At 53.2% G+C, this 18020-nt stretch overlaps 1 protein-coding gene across 8 annotated transcripts; it reads left to right on the top strand.

The window, feature by feature from the left end:
- Positions 1 to 2947: 2947 nt before the first annotated feature.
- CHRNB1 (cholinergic receptor nicotinic beta 1 subunit) lies at positions 2948 to 17886 on the top strand. 8 transcript variants are annotated; one of them, XM_060684668.2, is made up of 11 exons: positions 2948 to 3538; positions 3691 to 3830; positions 6643 to 6687; positions 7575 to 7684; positions 8278 to 8386; positions 8996 to 9143; positions 10461 to 10652; positions 12000 to 12223; positions 13867 to 14033; positions 15907 to 16054; positions 17233 to 17886. In XM_060684668.2, exons 1-11 carry the CDS (start codon positions 3487 to 3489, stop codon positions 17371 to 17373), a joined length of 1476 nt encoding a protein of 491 aa, XP_060540651.1. In that variant the 5' UTR covers positions 2948 to 3486; the 3' UTR covers positions 17374 to 17886. The 8 variants fall into 8 exon arrangements, with proteins under 8 accessions (XP_060540651.1, XP_087747727.1, XP_087747730.1 ...); XM_087891601.1 differs by having other exon boundaries at positions 3028 to 3315; positions 13881 to 14033; XM_087891604.1 differs by having other exon boundaries at positions 3031 to 3315.
- The last annotated feature ends 134 nt before the right edge of the window (positions 17887 to 18020 follow it).

Below are 18020 nucleotides of genomic sequence, written 5' to 3'. Positions count from 1 at the left end.
GCTAAGAGAGGCAGGCATTGAGTTTTGCTGCAGTTTCGTGACCCAACTAGGGTACAACATCAGTGCTAGAAGGGAAGGGGGGTTTGTGGAGAGGAGACGGGAGAGGAGAAAGAGGAGGAGGAAAAAGACTGGATCCCCTTGGGGGACTCTTGAGTTGGAAGGATTTCCTGGCAGATGTTTCTTGACCCATCTATGGAACGTCATCAGTGCTAGGAGGGAAGGGGGTTTTTGGAGAGGAGGAGGAGGAGGATAAAGAGGAGGGGGACTGTGGGGTCCTTGATGCTCTCTGAGCTTGGGGGTTTTCTTACAGACATTTCATGACCCAACTAGGGAACATCATCAGTGCTAGAAGGAAAGGGGGGTTTGTGGAGAGGAGTGGGGGAGTCCTTGGTGGTATCTGAGCTTGGTGACAGATGTTTCATGACCCAACTAGGTGGCATCATCACTGCTAGGTGACGTTCACCCATGATCAGGACACTGATGAAGTATCTTAGCTAGGTCCCGAGACATCTGAAGCCAACGCCCGAGCTCCGCAAGCAGCAAGGACCCCACAGAGGGGCTCTCTATCATAAGGCCCGACTGGTTTTGCCTGGATGATAGGCCTCAGGGCAGGCCCACCCCAGAAACAGTGGGGGGTAGTAGGCGTAGAGTGGGGGATTCTCCACTCGACCTCAGAGGCTTCCCAAAGGGGTCGGTTGTTCTCTCCCCAATCCAAGCTACCTCACAGAGCTGTGGCGAAAAGCAAAGAGAGGACATGTTACCCAAACTCTTAAGGTCCTGGAAGAACTTCAGGATGAAAATATGCAACCTAACCCATTATTTATTTATTTTTTTGGGTCCGGTTGGGAAAGATAGGCCTTGTAGTCCAACAGGTTGAGACCAAGTCAGGATCCCACTGGCGTGGGGAGAGGCTGCCCTCGCCTTAAACACCTTTCAGAAGTCAAAAACCACCTGATTCAAAAACCAAAAAATAAAAATAAATTCAAGGTAGGCGACCCACTTATAAAACAGAGCCTGGGTATGTCCTCCCCCCACCTCTTGGCTGTGGGGGGGGGACACACGACACCCCCCCCATCCGATTTCACCTTTGAACTCCAATTGGTGCGTTTTGAAGAGTTGTGCAACCAGATTTGGGGGAGGGGTCTTCAGGCGAGGTCCAAAAAAAGTCTATACGGAGTTTGTTGGGGTTGGACTAGAAGACCTCCAAGGGTCCCGTTCCCACTCGGTTATTCTATTCTGCTATGCTCTCCTATGGGGTGGGAGATTTGGAGAGTGGGCCCAGACTGGGGGATCGATTGGAGGGGGCGGATCCCCCCAAAGTGGAGGCACCATGGGGCAGAGAAGTGATTATTTGGATGGTTTTAAAGTGATCGTTTCAAGAAGAGCCAAAATTCCTGAATTAGGAATTTTGTGTCCGGTAAAACACCTTTGCAAAGAAGAGAGATGTCCAACGTTTGGCCGCTTTAAGACCGGTGGACTTCAACTCCCAGAATTCCCAGCTGGGGAATTCTGGGAGTTGAAGTCCACCGGTCTTAAAGCGGCCAAACGTTGGACATCCCCACTTCCCCGCTTTGAATATTGAAAGTACTTTCCTTAATTAATGTAATGCAAATCCTAAAGGAAGGACCCCCTCCCCCACGTCCCTTGGACAATCCGGGTAGGGATTTGGATGCCGCTGCGCCCCGGAATGCATCAGGCGCAATTCAGGGGAAAAAAAACCCCTCCAAAAACGATCTTCTCCTTACAAACGCGCAATTTGCGCAAAGGCGCAAGGAAGGTCTGTTGACAAGCGCGGCTGGGGAGGCGGGGCTTGGGCACCTTGGCCCCGCCCCTGGCCCCGCCTCTCCCCCTCCCTTGCCTTGTCCCCTTCCCCTCGACCCCCACTGAAAAGCAATAATAATAATAATAATTAATAAGAAGAAGAAACTTCATCGTATTCGCAATAATTGCGGGAAAGCGAGTCCTCAGCGCCCTGCATGAGAAGTTGGCTTCCGTCCAACCGTCGCTCCAAATCCTGGCGCGAAGGATCAGGCCCGCCCCCCCTACCCCACCCCACCCCACCCCTCCGGCACCCTAAAATAAAGGATACTTTCTACAGTTTCTTTCGCACCTGGTCTTTTGGGGCGCGGGGGATTTCCAAAAAAAAACAAAAAAACGCACGCGCTTCCAACCGGAAATTTCCTGACGATTAACCAGAGGAACGACTTGCCACCAGAAGTTGTGGGCGCTCCAACACGGGAGAGACTGGGGTGGGGGTGGGGGGGGCAGGCAGCCCTTTGGTCGGCATGGTATACTATATAAGGAGCAGGGGGTTAGGCTAGATGACCTCGAAGGTCCCTTCCATCTCCATCCTTCTGTTATTTCTGCCCGAGTTTCCCCGTTCTTGTTGGTCTTGGGGTTTCGGAAGTTGGAATTAGGCACCCACCGGTTCATGGCGGTGGGCTACCAAACGGGGGGGAGGCAGTTTGGGGGTGCTGCTCCACCCCACCCCCACCCCGGTTGGCGGTGATGGGAACTGTAAACCGAGACAAGAAGCTACGGGCGGAAACTAATCAAGGAGAGAAGCAACTTAGAACTAAAGGAGAAATTTCCTGGCAGGGAGAACAATTAACCTGTGGAACAGCTTGCCACTAGAAATTGTGGGTGCTCCATCACTGGCAGTTTTAAAGAAGAGATTGGATAACTATTTGTCTGAAACGGTATAAGGTTTTCCTGCCTAAGCAGGGGGTTGGACTAGATGACCTCCAAGGTCCCTTCCAACTCTGTTATTCTATTCTATTCTATTCTATTCCATTCCATATTTTCTTTTCTTTTCTTTTCTTTTTTCTTTTCTTTCCTCTATTCTATTCTATTCTATTCTATTCTATTCCATATTTTCTGTTCTGTTCTGTTCTGTTCTGTCCTCTCCTGTTCCCTTCCATTCCGTTCTGTTCCATATTCTTTTCTTTTCTTTTCTTTTCTTTTCTTTTCTTTTCTTTTCTTTTCTTTTCTTTTCTTTTCTTTTCTTTTCTTTTCTTTTCTTCTCTTCTCTTCTCTTCTCTTCTCTTCTATTCTATAGATATAGGGTTTAGCTGGGTGGGGGAAGGGCAGAGGTGCCAATTGTCGGGCCGATCGGAGCCTCCGGTGGTAGCCAGCCAGTTCCCGTTTCCCTGGGGGGACCATTCCTTCCCGGGTGCCCCTGAGCTCCCCTTCTCTGCCCAGTCCGGAGGGAGGGTCTGTCTGCCCCTGAACGCCCCCTGGACTGCCCCCCTCGCCCCCGCCCCGGAGCTGCAACCGGAGAGGCTCCGGCCGGGCGGAAATGCTTTCAACAGCTGGGTAATAATCCCCCACTAACTCCCCCCACAGGGAACTCGAGACGACCCTTCCCCGGCATTTGGGGAGTGGCGGCCGGGCGGGGGGGCGAGCCAGCAGGCAGCTTCCCGGGATCGGGGGTGCGGGGGGCGAAGCGCGGCCGGGAAAGCTCGTTCTGCTCGGCGAGGGGACGCCATGCCCGCCTGGGTGGTCTTTGGGGGGCTCCTCTGGATGCTGATCGTCTCAGGTAGGTCTTGGAGCCCCCCCCCCCACACTTGAACCTGACTTTCCCCTAAGTGTGCAAGGCGGGAGGTGTCCGCCTGCAGGGCGCTTGCAAGGCAAGAGTTAGCCCCCCTCCCCACCTCCTCTCTTCCCCCCCCCACACTCTCCCCTCTGCAGCCGCGGGGGTCTCCGAAGTCGAGCTGGACCTGAGAGCGCGGCTCTTGCAGAATTACACCGCCACGGTGCTTCCCGTCCGCCGACTCTCCCAAAAGGTCCCGGTGAGGCTGGGCATGTCGCTCTCGCAGCTGATCAGCTTAGTAAGTCGGGGTCGCTGAGCGGGACGGAGGGGGTCCTGGGGGGGGAGGGACAGGGCAGGAACCCTGGGAGGTGGGGGAGGGAAGCCCCAGATTTTGCCCACACCAAGCCCCGCCTTCCTTCCTTCCTTCCCTTCCGCTGGGCTCCGGGAATACAAGATATAGGATAAAGGGACCTTAGAGATCCTCTAGTCCATCCCCCTTTTCCAAGCAGGAGACCGTACTACACCACTCGGGACCATTGGCTCTTGGATTCAGCCGCCTCTGGAGGACCCCTGGCTCCCTCCCACCCCATGAGTCCAAAGGCCGCCAATGGCTAGCGGCTGGGGACGATGGGGCATGGAGTTCTGCCGGTCTCCCTCCTGAGTATCTGAGTGGGCACAGACAGGCTTCTTTGTCCCCCCTTGGGGTGCGAGTCACAGATCAAGCCTCCCCCCAAAATCTGCAAGATTTATTTTGGGCAGCGGCTGTGCGAGCTGTCCTTGCCCCCCCCACCTCCCAATCCCCTGGGAGTTTTGCACGCTTGGTACCAAGTGTGCAAGAGGCCGGCGGAAGCAGCAACAGCTGAGAAGGCAGCTATTAATAACTCGCTGGTCCTGCCTGGAACTGGTGTCTCCTGGCGCCTGGGGGGAATTGGGGTGTTCAGTCCCTGTGGGGCTGAAAGAAGGCCTTCCCCACTGGTCTCGGGATGGGACAGGGCAGGGGACCGGTTGAGCCGGCCCCCGGCCCCTAATTTTGGGGAGGGGGGCCGTGATCTACTTCCAAGCATCTCTGTGTCCATTTACTGGATCGGCCGGCCAGCCTCACTTTCTCATCGTGGGAGGATGAAGATGTGGTCTTGATTGAAGAACCAAGCTAAAAACCAGGAGATAGTGAGTTCTAGTCTCATTTTGGGCCAATCACCAGGAGAGAGTGAGTTCTAGTCCTGCCTTAGGCATGAAAGCCATCTGAATGAGTTTGGGCCAATCACCAGGTGTTGAGGAGTTCTAGTCCCGCCTTAGGCATGAAAGCCAGTTGGGTAATTTTGGGCCAATCACTGGGAGATGGTAAGTTCTAGTTTCACCTTAGGCATGAAAGCCATCTGAGTGAGTTTGGGCCAATCACCAGGTGTTGAGGAGTTCTAGTCCCACCTTAGGCATGAAAGCTGACTGGGTGACTTTGGGCCAATCACCAGGAGATGGTGAGTTCTAGTCCTGCCTTAGGCATGAAAGCCAATTGGGTAATTTTGGGCCAATCACTGGGAGATGGTGAGTTCTAGTTTCACTTTAGGCATGAAAGCCATCTGAGTGGGTTTGGGCCAATCACCAGGTGTTGAGGAGTTCTAGTCCCACCTTAGGCATGAAAGCTGACTGGGTGACTTTGGGCCAATCACCAGGAGGAGGCAGCAGTATTAAATATTTTTACCACCTGGAGTTATTTACAAAAAAGTAATATAGGTTGGTTATAAATAAATTGCTGTAAGATAAAGGAAGATAAGTAGGATGAGGGATAGGAGAGGAGAGGAGAGGAGGGGATGGGAGGGGAGAGGAGAGGAGAGGAGGGGTGGGGAGAGGAGAGGGGAGGGGAGAGAAGAGGGGAGGGGAGGGGAGGGGAGGGGAGGGGAAGGGAGGGGAGAGGAGGGAATGTCCAAGCCACTTATGTGAGCTACCTGTGCTTCGCTACCTTGCAGTCACACTCTGCCGTGAACTCTGGGGAAGGGGGATTCTTGGGGGAAACCGAAAGTAGTGGCTGTATGAAGCTGCCTCAAGGTCACCCAGCTGGAAGAAGGAATGGAGCCACTTACCAGACCAAGCTCGGACTGACCATTATGAAAACATCTCATCCGGACCTGATTGGTCATGGGGCGGGGGATGGGGGGTGAGCCAGTGGTGGGTTCTGTGGGTGTGGTGTCGCTTGGTGGGCATGGCAGGGGAAGGATACTGCAAAATCTCCATTCCCTCCCCATTCCTGGGGTAAGGATATTGCAAAATCTCCATTCCCACCCAACTCTGGGGCCAGCTAGAGGTGGTATTTGCCGGTTCTCCAAACTACTCAAAATTTCCGCTACCGGTTCTCCACAACCGGTTAGAATCTGCTGGATTTCACCCCCAGGGTGAGCCATGGAGGGGCAGTTAAGGGAGGGAAAACTGGAACGTAGGGATTTGGGCGTGCGATTCTCAGTCCTGGCTTTGCACCACTGCGATACCCTTGACCTCTAACAAAACTACACCTTTCTCAGTAAACGGAGCCAACTTAGGATGGGTCCTGTTCAGAGGTTCGAGCTATGGCAGGTCTGGCAATTTAGCAATGGCGGTTTGTGCCGAATCCTGGCCTGATCTCCTTTTTTTCTAAGAAACCAGGCGAAGCAGCAAATGGGGGGGGGGAAATGCCTCCTTTTCGAATCATCGCAATATAACCGTCTGCTGGAAGAATTAAATCATGCGTATTTCAAAGCCGAAGGGTTTAAAGAGCGAATAAAAGCATTTCCTTGGGGGGAGAGATCCCAAGGAGAGCCTCCCCCCTCCCCCACATAGAAACCTCCTCCCCTTAGCCAAGCATGGACTCCTTTCCAGGACTGGGCTAGCTGAGGATTCTAGAACCTTGGAAAGGGTCTCCAAGGTCATCTAGTCAACCCCCCTTTCAGTGCTGGAGTCCAAACGAAGGCCTAGGGTCCAGCATTAGCATGAACCCATCCACCACAGGGGGGGAAGCCCCTCCCTCAGACACTGGCTCTTCCTGGGAGGGTATTCCCCCTCACTTTTTTTTCCCCGAGTGTTGAAACTCCCAGCAATACGGAGGCTTCGGAAAGCGCACAAATGCACACTTTTTTTTTCAGAATGAAAAGGATGAAGAACTGACCACAAAGGGCTACTTGGACCAGGTGAGTTTAACAAAACCGAACTAAAACACAGACTGCCATCTTGACTTTTTTGCCCTCTGTGGACCCTTCTGCATTAGAAAAGCAGGGACGGTTTTTTCGAACTTTCTTGTTCACGGAAGGCCAAACAGGTGGAGAAATTTGAGGCTGGAGTAGAAGAGAGAGCAGCTATTTGATGGGGGGGGAGAGGAAGAGAGAGACACGGGTGCGAGGACACCTGTTTAGAGACTGTGGGGTGGGGAGTGTCTGGGCCTCTAGCAAGAGGGATGTTGCCTATAACAGCCACGAAGCGCAGAGCTTCCAGGCAGCTTAGCCCATCAATGTGGCTCCATCTGGGTCGCCAAAAATTGAAGACATCCAGAAAAACTCAGTCGGTCTCCAATTTCTGCCCAGTATCTCCTTCTTGAGTCTTACGCTGTGCCATACACATGTAGTACTCAACTTACAACCACATTTGAGCCCAAAATTCCTTTTGCTATGCAAAGCAGTCCTTAAGTGAGTTTTGCCCTATTTTACAACCTTTCTTGCAAAACATTGTTAAGTGAATCATTGCTGTTGTTAAGTGAGTCACACAGTCATTAAGCAAATCTGCTGGTCAGAAGGTCGCGAAAGCAGATCACGTGATCCCGGGACGCTGCAACAGTCATAACTACATGCCGAGCGTCTGAATTTTGATCACGTGACCATGGCGATGCAGCGATGGTCGTAAGTGTGAAAAATGGTCATAAAGCCCCTTTTTGTAACTTTGAACAGTCACTAAACGATCTGTTGTAAATCAAGGACTGCCTAATTATAATTCATTAACTTTCTGGCTGGTCTATAATTTTTCCCTTTTTTTCCTACTTGAGTCTTCCATCCTCTTCCTCGCCCGACTTTCCTTTCTCCCTCAGGAGTGGATCGACTATCGGCTCACCTGGAATCCAGCCGAATTCGAAGGAATCACGTCCATCCGACTCGGTGCAGGCGAAGTGTGGCTCCCGGATATCGTTCTCATGAACAAGTGAGCCTTCATGAGGACTAGAATCTTGATGCTGGCCTTGTCAATAACTGTTGGGGTAGGATAGGGTGTTGGAGCTAACAGGAGCCTCTCCATCTCTCAGAATAGGGCTGGAAGGGATCTTGGAGATCTTCTAGTCCAACCTCCTGCTGAAGCAGGAGACCTTATACCATTTCAGACAAATGGCTGTCTAATCTTGTCTTAAAAACCTCCGCAACTTCTGGAGTCAAGGAGTTCCACTGGTTAATTGTCCTCACTGTCAGGAAATTTCCCCTTATTTCTAGGTTGCTTCTCTCCTTGGTTAGTTTCCATCGGTTGCTTCTTGTTTTACCCTCAGCTGCTTTGGAGAATAGGTGGACCCTCTGGATTTTTCCAGTTGAGCTGAATTAAATTAATTAAATTTATTTTCATCTTGAGCTGCCCACTTGGGGCGGGGGATGTCCCTCTACCCCCATAAGGCTAAACTTCAGTCTAAAACCAGCTGCAACCCTCTGGCTGAGATTTTTGAGTGTCTCATTTTCCCGTCGAAGGGAGGGCTGGTTTCCCTTTTCTCGGCCGCCAGCAACGGCGTCTCTCTCGTCTCTTTTTCCATCCAGCAACGATGGCGTCTTTGACATTGCTCTCAGCATAAACGTCCTTGTGCACCACAACGGGAGGGTCCAGTGGCAGCCCCCTGCCCTTTATCGGAGCAGCTGCAGCATCCAGGTTCGACTCCGCTCCCTCCGCATGATGGGCTTTGTAGTTCAGCCTATTTGCAACTGCAGTTGAGCCCAAAATTTCCGTCGCTAAGCGAGACAGAGCTTAAGTGAGTTTTGGCTCATTTAATGACCTTCCTTGCCATAGTTGTTAAGTGAATCCCTGCTGTTGTTAAGTTCGTCATACGGTTGTTAAGCGAATCCACCTTCCCCATTGCTCGTTAGGAGGTCGTAAAAGGGGAGCATGCGACCCTGGGATGCTGTGACCGTCATAAATACAAATCCGTTGCCAAAAGTCTACATTTTATTCACCTGACCATGAGGACGCTATAACGGTCATAAGGGTGGAAAATGGTCATAAGTCACTTTTTTCCAGCGCTGTTGCAACTTCAAAGGGTCACTAAGTGAGCTGTTGTAAGTCGAGAACTGCCTGTATTGCATTCCAACCACTGCGCCACCATGGCTCTTTAACGACCTCCTTGCTTAGCAATGAAAATTGTGCTCCCAATCGTGGCTGTAAGTCGAGGACTGCTTCATAAAGGAGGACATTGTTCCCGGCCTACGCCAAGGCGGCAGATGCTCCCTCGGTTCTCCCACTTGTGTTTTTGTGCGATTGCAGGTGACCTATTTCCCGTTCGATTGGCAAAACTGCACGATGGTCTTCCGCTCGAAGACGTACGATGCCTCGGAAATCACCCTCCTGCACCCCGTCAACGAGAAAGGGCAGGAGGTGAAGGAGATCCTGATATACGAAAACACATTTATCGGTGAGGAAAAGTCGCCCGATTTGTGCCCGCGATGGGGTGATGCTTGCCCGTTCCCTATGCGAACCCAAGTACGTGATCAAAATTGAGGTCGCGCGAAACCCGCACACCAGCTTCGTTCAGCTAACCAAGGAAGGATTTCACGGGAACCCCGTCTTCCGTTTCCAATTCATACAATGTTGCTGTCAGCCCGGAAGCCATATTGGAGCGTCTTCAGGGCTGCCACAGCCAGACTGGCTGAAGCTGTGGGAATGGGAGTGGGGAGGTAGAGATAGCTGGGGACCCATAGCCAAAATAAAATTCTTTTCCCTGAGAACCAAGGTCATTCTCGTTAGGTGCTGGGAAGGCATGGACTGAATCCAACTGAATTGGGACTGTGATCTGATTGGACCGTGTGACGGGCGTGTGACCTGGGGGCAAGGACTTTGGGATTTGGTTTGGGTGGGGAAAACCTCGGGTCCTTCAGAGTCAGTTTTTCACCAGCTGTGCCAATATGACTTTCCTAATAGATCCATACTTTGAGGAAACTCCAGAGTTTGGATTGCGTTGGGTCTGTTACTTGGAACCCTGACACTAACCCGACTCTGAATGGCCCGCGGTTTTCCCCACCCAAACGGGGGGTCCTTGCCCCCAGGTCACACGTCCTTCACATACACGTGTATATGGCCCCACTCTCGCAAGCAAATGTTGCATACGCTTGTGCGCACGCACAGGTATACACAGGCGCTTGTCCCTTCCACAATATCATCCCCTCTTTCCTCCATTCCCCCCACTCTGGGCCGCCAACCCGGAAAGTTTGGGGAACTCTGTTTTAAGGCCAACCTCAAAGGGATCTGGAGCAGGGCGGCCTTCTATCTCCGGACAACGGAACCCAGAATTGATCCACAAAATCCCCCCTCTTGTGCGCACCGTCCTCTCCGGAACTCCCCGGCTTTGTCCAACTCCATCTTTCTGGGCCCTTCCTCATTCTGCTCAAAGAACAAGAGGGCGGGAAGGGAACCTCCCGGCCCCACTGGAGGAGACCCTAACCCAGGGGTCAGCAACGTTAAACACTCAAAGTCACAAAGGTCCTAACCGGAAGCCCCCGTTCAATTCTGGAGCCGACTGGAAGTCAGTTTCCCCACCATAGAGTCTCCTCCTAGTGTGGTATCCTTTTTCCTCTACCTGTCCTAACCGAAAGCCCTATCAATTGTGGAGCCGACCAGCAACAGGGAGCCGCAGCAGAGGGATGAAAGAGCCACATGCGGCTCCAGAGCCACGGGTTGCTGACCCCTGCCCTAACCCTTTCTTTCAGAGGTCCTCCCTCCTTTCTTTCCCCAGACAACGGGCAGTGGGAGTTCAAGCACAAGCCCTCCCGCAAGAACACTAATCCAAAAGATCCGTTCTACGAGGACATCACTTTCTACCTCATCATCCGCCGTAAACCACTCTTCTACCTCATCAATGTCATCTTCCCTTGTATCTTGATTACGATCCTGGCCATCTTCGTGTTTTACCTCCCGCCGGACGCTGGTGAGCTAAACATGAGTGGCTTCGCGTTCTTTCGTGGCAGACGAAGGGGTGGTGGTGTTCGGTCTAGGACAACTCGCCACAGGACAAGAAGGACGCTAATCTCGAAGAAATGGCGGAATAGAATCATTCAAAAAAGGAAGGAGAAAATGAAATGTGAATGACAGAAATGAAAAGGTTGTTGTAAATAAGTTGAATTGTTGAATTGTCCTAGGGCAAGTTGGCCTGGTGGTGAGTTGGCTGCAGCAAGATGGCTGCGGCGAGTTGGCCCGTTCTGTACGGGGCCCATCTTCCCTTTGTGCTCATCCGCTTGAAACGGCACAAGATCGTTTCCACCGGGTACCCCCAACCCCCAACCTCCACTTTCTACAGCCGGGAACCTCTTCCCCAACAGTGGAGAGGCTGTGGAGGCCCCAGCAGTAGAAAGCGATGTTTGGGGTTTGGGGGCGGGGGGGGACATAGAATATTAGGACACATTTGAAACAGTTAGCAAAATTGGCTCCGTCCCCTCTTCACAAAGTCCCCCTCGCCTTAATTCCTCTCCAGCTTCTTTCCCCGGGGGGGGGGGCTCCTCCAAGGATCCCTCAGGTAGAGCTCCTCCTTTTAAAGGGGGGGGGGGGTGTCTAAGAATGAAGAGATGGAGCATCCCCTATTCTATATTCTATATAGGTTCTGTGTTCTGCATTCTGCATTATTCTGTTCTGTTCCACTCCGCTCCATTCCGCTCCTCTTCCGCCTTCCCTTCCCTTCCCTCCACTCCCCTTCCCTCCTGTCCCCTCTACTTCCGTTCCCTCCCCTCTCCTTTCCTTTCCTCTCCTCTCCTCCCCTCCCCTTCCCTTCCCTTCGCTCCCCTCCCCTTTCCTCTCCTCTCCTTTCTTTTCTTTTCCTTTCCTCTCCTTTCCTCCTCTCTCCTTTCCTCCCCTCCCCTCCCCTCTCCTTTCCTTTCCTTTCCTCCCCTTCCCTTCCCTTCCCTTCCCTTCACTCCCCTCCCCTCTCCCCTCCTTTCTTTTCTTTTCCTTTCCTCTCCTTTCTTCCCTTCTCCTTCCCTTCCCTTCCCTTTCCTTCCCTCCCCTTTCCTCCCCTCTCCTCTCCTCCCCTCCCCTCCCCTCTCCTCCCCTCTCCTTTCCTCCCTCGCCTCGCCTCCCCTCCCCATCCCTCTTGTTTCCTTTCCATTCCATTCCAATTTCATAGGGAGGTTCCTGCCGTTTGAAGCGGGTTCTCCTTTCTGGGGAATTTCAGTGCAAACCCTATTTTTCCCCCCCTGCCTGACCCTCCTCCTGCTGTGGATGTTGCAGGCTGAGCTGCCTCTTCCTTGGCCCGAAGCCCAACCTCTCTTTCTCCTCGACCCAGGCGAGAAGATGACCCTCTCCATCTTCGCCCTCCTCACCCTCACCGTCTTCCTGCTGCTGCTGGCCAAAAAGGTCCCCGAGACGTCCCTGGCGGTGCCCATCATCATCAAGTACCTGATGTTCACCATGATCCTGGTCACCTTCTCTGTCATCTTCAGCGTGGTCGTCTTGAACATCCACCATCGCTCACCCAGCTCCTACAAGATGCCCTTCTGGGTCAGGCAGGTAAAGAGGGCCGGGGGCTCCTCCTCCCTCGGGCCTCCTGAGCCGGGCGGTTGACCGGAAGTCCTTTCGTGACCCAGCCAGGGAACATCCTCAGTGGGACAAGGATCATCGAGCCCTGATGATGTCACTTGGTTGGATGAGAAAACGCCCACAAGAAAAAACACAGCTCAGACATCGCCCCCACGGCCCTCCTCCTCCTCCTCTTCGTCCTTCTACTTCTCCATCCCTTCTTCTCCTGCTCCTTTCTTCCTTCTCCTCTTCCTCCTCCTCCTCCTCTTCGTCCTTCTACTTCTCCATCCCTTCTTCTCCTGCTCCTTTCTTCCTTCTCCTCCTCCTCCTCCTCCTACTCTTCGTCCTTCTACTTCTCCATCCCTTCTTCTCCTGCTCCTTTCTCCCTACTCCTCCTCCTCCTCTTCATCCTTCTACTTCTCCATCCCTTCTTCTCCTGCTCCTTTCTTCCTTCTCTTCCTTCTCCTCCTCCTCTTCATCCTTCTACTTCTCCATCCATTCTTCTGCTCCTTTCTTCCTCCTCCTCCTCCTCCTGCCCTTCTCCTTCCTTCTCTCCACAAACTCCCCTCCCTTCTAGCACTGATAATGTTCCCTAGTTGGGTCATGAAACGTCTTCCAGAATACTCCCAAGCTCAGAGAGCACCCAGGACCCCACAAACGAACCCCAATCTACAAATATTCTCTTCTATCAGTAGTTTAAGAATTATTGTCTCTACTGCCCGTATGACCCTCCGGCCATCAATGCGGGGTTTCAACCGAGGGGGTCGATCTATGGATTTAGTCTCTGGTGGGATCCAGTGTGATGTGAGCCTCCTAGGAAAGCCTGAGAGCCACTCCTCCTCCATCGATCCCTCGTCTTGCATCCAAAGGGGGAGATCTGACCCGTGAGTAGGATCAGGGGGTCCTGTGAGTCCGGGTGCTAAGCCTGGGCCAGGACTGTCCTGCGAGTTGTCAGGGTCCCGAAGGATGCCCTAATTAAATCATGAGCCTCAAGCCAAGCTTCAAAAGAAATCCAGTTATTTATTAGGACCTTCATGTCCGCACATTCCCAAGTGAAGCCAACTCTGACCCCAGGTAATTTACGCCCCAATCATGACCCTGTTTCCCACCTCCCCCCAGGGTGTGTCATCAATCACATTCGCCAACGGGAGCCTGGGTTGTAGAGATCACTCCCCTCCGGCCACTGTGGGTAACCCTGGGAGACAGCCTTGAGAGAGATACGCCTGGAATGCGCTCCTGTCTTTGGCTGCCCCGCTGCTTCGTCAGTTTCCCATCTCCCTTGGCCTATGGCAACTCGAGAGCAGGCCAGGGAAGCTTTGCGAGTTGACACCAGTGAGAATCTTGGGTTGGAAGGAGCAGAAGAACGGAAGGGACCTTGGAGGTCATCTAGTCCAACCCCCACCCCCCCCGCCCAAAGCAGGAAACTCTACGCCATTTCTGACCAATGTCAGCCCATTTATCCCACTTTTTGTTTTGTTTTTTTAGTTTAGATTAACATTTATTTATTTTTGCACTGTTTAAATTGTGTTATTTTAAAGCTCTGCTTTCTGGGTGGAAAAGTCAGGCGGTCAGTCGGGTTCAAAAGAGGAGGAGAAAGGGAGGAATATTCTCTTCCTTCCTTCTTCTTTCCCTAGGTCTTCATCCACAGGATCCCTCGGTATCTGTGCCTGCAGCGTCCGAAGCCGGAGCAGCCCCTCCAGGCCCCCCCTCTGCCCCCCAAGGAGACCTTGGTGAAGAGCAGCCGCTACGCCAACGAGTATTTCATCCGGACCCCCACCTGCGACTTCTCCAAGCCCAACAGGTAGAAACCGGGGGGGGGGGCTTTAGGGCAGGAAAGGAATGCAGAGGGAGGGAGGGAAGGAAGGAGGGAGGGAGGAAGAGAGGGAGGTGAAAGGAGAGGAGGGAAGGAGAGAGGTGGGGAGAGAGGGAGCAGAGAAGGAGGGAGGGAGAGAGAGAGGGAAGGAAACAACAAAGGAGGGAGAGAGAGAGGAAGGAAAGGAGGAAAGGAATGTAGAGGGAGGGAAGGAGGAAGAAAAGGAGGTGAAAGGAGAGGAGGGAAGGAGAGAGGGAGGGAGGGGAGGGAGCAGAGAAGGAGGGAGAGAGGGAAGGAGGGAGGGAGGGAAAAGGAGAGGGAGGGAGAGAGGGAAGGAAACAACGAAGGAGGGAGAGAGAGAGGAAGGAAAGGAGGAAAGGAATGTAGAGGGAGGGAAGGAGGAAGAAAGAGAGGTGAAAGGAGAGGAGGGAAGGAGAGAGGGAGGGAGGGGAGGGAGCAGAGAAGGAGGGAGAGAGGGAAGGAGGGAGGGAGGGAAAAGGAGAGGGAGGGAGAGAGGGAAGGAAACAACGAAGGAGGGAGAGAGAGGAAGGAAAGGAGGAAAGGAATGTAGAGGGAGGGAAGGAGGAAGAAAGGGAGGTGAAAGGAGAGGAGGGAAGGAGAGAGGGAGGGAGGGGAGGGAGCAGAGAAGGAGGGAGAGAGGGAAGGAGGGAGGGAGGGAAAAGGAGAGGGAGGGAGAGAGGGAAGGAAACAACGAAGGAGGGAGAGAGAGAGGAAGGAAAGGAGGAAAGGAATGTAGAGGGAGGGAAGGAAGGAGGGAGGGAAGGACAAAGAGAGGGAGGTAAAAGGAAAGGAGAGGAGGGAAGGAGAGAGGCGGGGAGAGAGGGAGCAGAGAAGGAGGGAGAGAGAGAAGGAGGGAGGGAAAAGGAGGGAGGGAGAGGGAGAGAGGGAAGGAAACAGCAAAGGAGGGAGAGAGAGGAAGGAAAGGAGGAAAGGAAGAGAGGGAGGAAAGGAGAGAGAGAGGAAGGGAGGAAAGGAAATAGGGAGGGAGGGATAGGATAAAGGAGGAAGGGAGGAACAGGGAGGGAGGGAAGAAGGAATGGAGAATGGAAGAATGGAGAAGGAAAGGAGGAGGAGGAAATGAGAGAGAAGAAGGAGGGAGAGGGAAGGGGGAGAGTGGGAAAGGGGGAGGGAGAGAGAGAGAGAGGAAGGAAGGGAGGAAAGGAAATAGGGAGGAAGGAAAGGAGGAGGAGGAAATGAGAGAGAGAGAAGGGGAGAGAGGAAGGGAGGGAGGAAAGGAAATAGGGAGGAAGGAAAGGAGGAGGAGGAAATGAGAGAGAAGGAGGAGGGAAAGAAAAGGGGGAAGGGAGAGTGGGAAAGAGGGAGGGAGAGAGAGAGACAGAAGGAGAGAGAGGAAGGAAGGGAGGAAAGAAAGGAGAAGGAGGAGGAAATGAGAGAGAAGAAGGAGGGAGAGGGAAGGGAGAAGGGAGAGTGGGAAAGAGGGAGGGGGGGAGAGAGAGAAGGAGACATAATTTTGGGATATTTCCCAAAGCGGAAGATGTGCTAGCATGAAAAGGGGGCCCTACTTCCAGCCCGTCTTCAAAGGGCCCCTTGGTGGTCTTGGGAAGGGAACTTTGCAGAAAAGGATCACAGATTCTGCACTGGATCGTTGGGAATGAAGAAAACCTGGCCTGGATCCCGAGAATCTTTCCCTTGGGGTGCAAAGGAAACCTAGTCTAAGTGGATCCCCTCAGGCCCAGGCAGGGGATTCTGGGAGTCGAAGTCCATGCATTTAAAACTTCTGGAGGAAGAGCCCCCCTCCCCCCCCCGGCCAAAGTCTGGGGCCGGTCAATGGGCAGAGGTCCCTCCTCCCTCCTCCCTGGGTCTTCTCCTCCCTTCCCAGGTTCCAGCTGGAGGCCTTCTCCACGGACATGAGGAGGTTCATCGATGGCCCCAGCCACTGCCTGGCCCTCCCGCCGGACCTCAAGTCCGCCCTGGACGCCGTCCTCTACGTGGCCCAGCAGTTGCAGGAGCAGGAAGACTACGATGCCGTCAGTTGGGGAGGGATTCACATTGTTCTACCACGGGTTCGGTGGGCGGGGCTTGGTGGGCGTGGCAGGGGAGGGATACTGCCAAATCCCCATTCCCACCCCACTTCAGGGGAAGGATACTGCAAAATCCCCACTTCAGCTGGCACTTGGGAGGCAGAGAAGAGATGGGGGCGGGGCCAGTCAGAATTTTTACTACCGGTTCTGTGGGTGTGGCTTGGTGGGCGTGGCAGGGGAAGGTTACTGCAAAATCCCCATTTCCTCCCGATCAGCTGGGACTCAGGAGGCAGAGAAGAGATGGGGGGTGGGGCCAGTCAGAATTTTTACTCCCGGTTCTCCGAACTACTCAAAATTTCTGCTACCGGTTCTCCAGAACTGGCCAGAACCTGCTGAAACCCACCTCTGGAGGGAGGGAAATAAAAGGAAGAAAGAGAGCGAGGAGATGGGAAAGAAAAGAAAGGATGGAAAGAAGGGAGGGAGGGAGGAAGAGAGGGAGGAGATGGGAGGGAGAAGGAAGGAAAATAAAAGGAAGGGAGGGAGGGAAGAAAATGGAAGGAAGAGAGGGAGGAAGGGAGAAAGAATGAAGGAAGGAAAATAAAATAAAGAGAGGGAGGGAGGAAAATGGAAGGAAGAGAGGGAGGGAGGAAGAGGGAAGAGATGGGAGGGAGAAGGAAGGAAAATAAAAGGGAGGGAGGGGGGGAAATGGAAGGCAAGAGAGGAAGGGAAAAAGAAGGAAGGAAGGAAGGAAGGAAGGAAGGAAGGAAGGAAGGAAAATAAAAGGAAGAGCGGGAGGGAGGAAAATGGAAGGAAGAGGGAGGGAGGGAAGGAGCAATCAGTTCCCAGATCTTCTGTGGGTCCCAAAGCTCAAGATGTCCACCCCCCCAAAAAAAGCCCTAACCCTTTTCATGAACGGGGTGGACCTTCTCCCCCGTCAGACCCCCAAGGCCGCTTGCCCACCCCACCCCCTCCAAACCATCAAGCGATGGCTTGTGAGAACTTTGTCTCCCAAAGAAGGGTGTAGGTAGGTAGATCCTCCAACTGGTTGGACAGCACAAGGGGACAATGGGGCCCCCCCAGCCTCCTCCCTCCCTCAGGGTCGCACAGGTGGCGGAACGGGCCTTTCCAAGCCCCCCACCCCACCCCGATCCATGGACTTCTCTCCTCTCTCCCAACCTCTGCAGATGAAGGAAGACTGGGAGTACGTGGCCTTCGTGGTGGACCGTCTCTTCTTCTGGACTTTCATCGTCTTCACCACCATTGGCACCCTCATCATCTTCCTGGACGCCAGCCTCCACCTGCCCCCGGAGAAGCCCTTCCCCTGAGGAGACCCTCCCATCAGGAAGGTAGACCCTCCCCCGGCCAGCCGGAGAAGGCGACCCAGAAGCTGGTGGAGATGCCTTCAACCGTCTCCATCCGGAACAGCAGCTCCTCCAACGTTGCGTTCTTTGAATGGGTTGGACTGGAACTCCCATTTCTCCCCACCGGAAGGGGGGCTGAGGCTCATAGGAGTTGGAGTCCAAGACGGGTGGAAGACCCTGTCTCCCCCCAGGAAAGGTTTCCCTCAAAGTCTTGCTACTTTTGAGTTGTGGATTGGAAGAATGACTCCTTGGGAATTTTGCTCTCGTCGGAAGGAGGTTGTGGAGAGACGTAATTAGGGTTTCTGTCACCCTGAATTTCCTCCTGGTCTCCCCCTAAATTCCCTCCTCCCAGTCTTGGGCGTTCCAGAAGGGTGAGACTACAGTTCCCATCACCCTGTGCACACGCCACAGGCAGCCAATGAGGATTTAACCGATTCTGCTTTACCTTTGTGAAAATTAAACCCTCATTTTATTTTATTTTTTTTAAAAACGATTTTTCTTAATTTAAGGGGTTTAAAGTGTAGAGTGCGAATCCTTCCTTCGGGGACTCGTAAGTAACTTCCTGCTCTTCTCCAGGTACAGATAGATAGTCCTCGACATACGACCCCAAT

This window comes from Pantherophis guttatus, chromosome 4 (genome assembly GCF_059756535.1).
Source record: "Pantherophis guttatus breed Tessera chromosome 4, ASM5975653v1, whole genome shotgun sequence".
NCBI lineage: Eukaryota > Metazoa > Chordata > Lepidosauria > Squamata > Colubridae > Pantherophis > Pantherophis guttatus.
The sequence above is the reverse complement of the archived record's forward strand: the minus strand, read 5'-3'. Positions and strand labels throughout refer to the sequence as shown.

Excerpts from the sequence above, each read along its gene's own strand:
- CHRNB1 (XM_060684667.2), top strand. The coding sequence starts at position 3,487 with ATGCCCGCCTGGGTGGTCTTTGGGGGGCTCCTCTGGATGCTGATCGTC. Across the intron at positions 3,831-6,642 it reads TCTCGCAGCTGATCAGCTTA|AATGAAAAGGATGAAGAACT; the intron begins GTAAGTCGGGGT and ends TTTTTTTTTCAG. Across the intron at positions 7,685-8,277 it reads GATATCGTTCTCATGAACAA|CAACGATGGCGTCTTTGACA; the intron begins GTGAGCCTTCAT and ends TTTTCCATCCAG.